General features: G+C 48.2%; 1 protein-coding gene across 1 annotated transcript; it reads left to right on the top strand.

The window, feature by feature from the left end:
- Positions 1-409: 409 nt before the first annotated feature.
- On the top strand, positions 410-3,152 carry GPRC5A (G protein-coupled receptor class C group 5 member A; the record flags this gene model as incomplete). The annotated part of the gene is made up of 3 exons (XM_084265593.1): positions 410-1,334; positions 2,321-2,373; positions 3,060-3,152. 3 exons carry the CDS (start codon positions 410-412, stop codon positions 3,150-3,152), a joined length of 1,071 nt encoding a protein of 356 aa, XP_084121719.1.
- Positions 3,153-3,593: the final 441 nt, after the last annotated feature.

Here is a 3,593-nt window from a genome sequence, read left to right on the forward strand (position 1 = left end):
GCTGTAGTATGACTAACAGCTGCTTTTGTATCACAAAAGTGACAAGGCAGCTCAGTCTCCGCTGAAGGGCACCAAGCTAATGCCTGCAAAAGTGCCTCACCTTCTCCTCTCCCCAATCCCCACACTCCTACGACATTGCACAACCCCAGGCACAGTACAGAGGACATGTAAGGTGAATCGCCTCCTGCTAAGGGCTTGACTTGTCCACAGAAGGGGATGGCTCTGCTCCCACAGCTCCACATCCTTAGCACTGTGATGTCCTTGCCCAGTGGGGTGGGGATAGATGTCTGTCCTGCCTCTGTTTCCCCTCTGCTGGCAGCACCCATGTGTTTGATATGACAGCCTGTGCCTTTTCTTCTACAGGTTTGGGAAGACACTTCACGGGGAGGTTGTTCAGGAAGGCAAGAGGATGACGACATCACCTCCCCGAGGCTGCAGCAGCATCGATGCTGACTATTACCTGCTCTGTGACATGGAGCAGGCCTGGGGGATTGTCCTGGAGTCACTGGCTGCAGCTGGTGTCCTTGTCACCATTTTCCTCATCTGCTCACTCTTCTTTCTCATCTGTAAAGTACAAGACAACAGCAAGCGGCACATGATCTCCATCTATTTCTTCTTTCTCTTAGGCACACTCGGCATTTTTGGTCTCACTTTTGCCTTCATCATTAAACTCAATGACAGGACTCGCCCCACTCGCTTCTTCCTATTTGGAGTCATCTTTGCACTCTGCTTCTCATGTCTCCTCACCCATGCCTGCAACCTCTACAAACTAGTGAGAGGAAGAAAGCCCTTCTCCTGGCTGGTGCTGCTGCTCCTCATTGTTTCTTTTGCCCTGGTACAAGTTGTGATCAGCACTGAGTACTTAGTCACCATGCTAGTAAACCAGAAAGACAAATTTCTGAGTATGTCTGCAGAGGAGACCAACAAGGACTTTGTCATGCTTTTGATCTACGTGCTGTTCTTGATGGCTCTGACCTTTTTGGTTTCCATATTCACATTCTGTGGGTCATACAAAAGCTGGAAGAGGCATGGGGCGCACATCTTTGTCACTGTCCTGTTCTCCATTGCCATTTGGGTAGTGTGGATCACCATGCTCACAAGAGGCAACTCCGCTTTAGAGAAACAAAACTGGGATGATCCCGTCGTGGCCATTGCTCTGGTTTCCAATGGATGGATCTTCCTGATAATGTACATTGTCCCTGAAATTTGCTTCCTCACTGCCCCTCTGAGGCTGGAGGACTACCCTCCAGAAAACGACTTCTGCCAACCCAAGCTCATAAAGCAGGCTACTGGAGTGGACAACCATGCCTACAGCCAGGATGAAATTGTGCAAGGTATGATGAAGCGAGCGACTTCACTGTCCCTCAGCCCTCAGCACACATGCACCACTTACAAGCTAAAGGGGTAGGAAGGCTACAAGAAAAAAATTTGAAGACAATGAATAATTTAGAGGTAGGAAAAGGTTTCAGACTGATGAAACTTCGGAAATGTAAGTGAAAATGAATCTGCAGACAAGAAGAAAAAGAGTAAGGACCAATGCAAAAGCAAAGATATGTAGGAGTGACCGAGTAGGAGTCTAACTGAGTGGGTGTCAGGACTGAGGCATAGCTCTTTATGATTCTGCTACGTCTGTGAGGTCTGTGTGAAAATTCAGGAGGTTTTTTGTTTGTCTGTTTCTTAGCAATGCTCCAGATCTTCAGATGTCTCCAGGTAATAGCTTGGAGATTATTTATTCCAGTTCTGATCTGATTCCCATTATCTACTTAAAAAATGAACCCATCATCCAAAAATGAAGCAAGATAGTCTTACTTTTCTGTATGAGTCTGTGTGCATAATTGCACAAAGAAATTGTTGAAGCTTCCTAAATCTATGGGTAGGATGCAGATGACTGCACTCCCTATGGATCTGCTACTGAGATCACATTTGTCCCCTGGAGTCAGACCTCCAGGTTTGCAAAAGAACAGCAGAGAAAGGCTGTGCTTTCCCAGGGAATACGGCAGAAGGGGTCTTGTGCATACAAGTGGGAGGGATTTGGCCACTGATGATGGCAGTAATTGTGAGGCAACAGGTGGTGTCTAAACTCCAAGGCCACCTATGTCCTGTTATTTGCAATACCATTCATTCCTGTTTTCATAAGGAAATATTTAATGTCACCCACGTATGGATTTTAACCCATTCATGCCTGCATATTACAGAGTTTGATCTGCCTAAAAGCAGCTGCTAATATAGCCACGGGCCCTTTGAGTGTCCCATGATGTGGTATTCCCAAACTACTATATAAAGCTAAATAACTTTCCCCTTCTCTTCTCTTGTGCCTCAGGAAACACAGGAGACCTCAGCTACTCCCCGTACTCTTCTCACTTTCAGATGAAGGTAAGTTCACACCCCCCTTCACCCATTTCACCATGTGTAGGCTATTGTTCAGGTGTTGGAGGGAAGAAGAGGCAGAGATAGGTGGACATAGAGCAGGCTTTGTGGAGGCAGGCAGGTACTTCGCATAGAGATGGGCAATACCATGACACATGTTCATGGAAGTGCCTGTGGCTGGTGGGGAGAGAGCTGTGACATGTCCAGGAACACTGGGAGGCAAGAGGTGCCCAAGGTAAAGTCTGAAGTTGTAGTTGTCCATACTTTTGGATTTGACATCACATAAAAAATCAGTAGGCTGTGCTCTTTCCTTAGGAGATTGTGCTCCTTTCCCCAAACTGTGTCCTGAATGAATTCCCACTGGCAGTCACTGGAAGTTGCAGTGCAGACACAGAGTGGGCAGTCTGCATGTGCCCACATCCATTCATCAGTTCTTCAGACCACAGCCTAGCCACATCACATTACTAGTAGTTAGCTAGGTGCTCACATCACATCCCCACATATCCTCTGGTGACATATCTCCACTACTGCTTTGTTCTGCCAGGATCCTTTTCCACAGCCCCACAGATCACACTCCTGGGAAACCTTCAGTTCTGTTTCTGCCTCTCCTGTTTTGTTTTTCTCTTTTTAAACCCTATTCAATCACTTTTCTCCAGTTTTGAAAGGTAAAGACTTTCTTGCTTCCTTTTCAGACCATCGACCCCCAAAATGATTTCTCCATCCCTCGGCCCAAGGCCCGGACAAGCCCATACCATGACTACACTGGTGGGAACGGCCCCATGTAGCAGCTCTGCAGGGAGCAGAGAGACTCAGCACCCATCGCAGAGGTGTGGGGAATGGGATGTGTGGTGATGAGTTGATCCAGCAGAAGAGACAGAATAAACCCACGCCAGCAAAAGAGAAGGGGGGGGGGATCCTCTTTTTCCAGCATAGGCACCCTTGTAGCCCACTCTCATTCCTCAAACACAGCTTTCAGACACTGCTCTCTGGCCACCCTGTCCCTGTCCCTGCTCACTCTGTTTGTCCGTGGGATGGAGCACATCTCTCCTGACAGAGGAACGTGCTGAGAAGAGCCTCTCCTGGCCTATTTGCAGCAGGAATGCTGTAGGGCTAGAGCAGCAGGAAGATCATCAGCTGGGCCTGCGGCTCTGCCCCAGCCAGGAGTCACTTTGATCAGCTTGCAGGCATGCCTGTGCTCCACGTCTGACAGAAGAGGCAGGAGCAGA

The sequence above is a fragment of the Gallinula chloropus genome (assembly GCF_964237585.1).
Source record: "Gallinula chloropus genome assembly, chromosome: 1".
Classification (NCBI taxonomy): Eukaryota; Metazoa; Chordata; class Aves; order Gruiformes; family Rallidae; genus Gallinula; species Gallinula chloropus.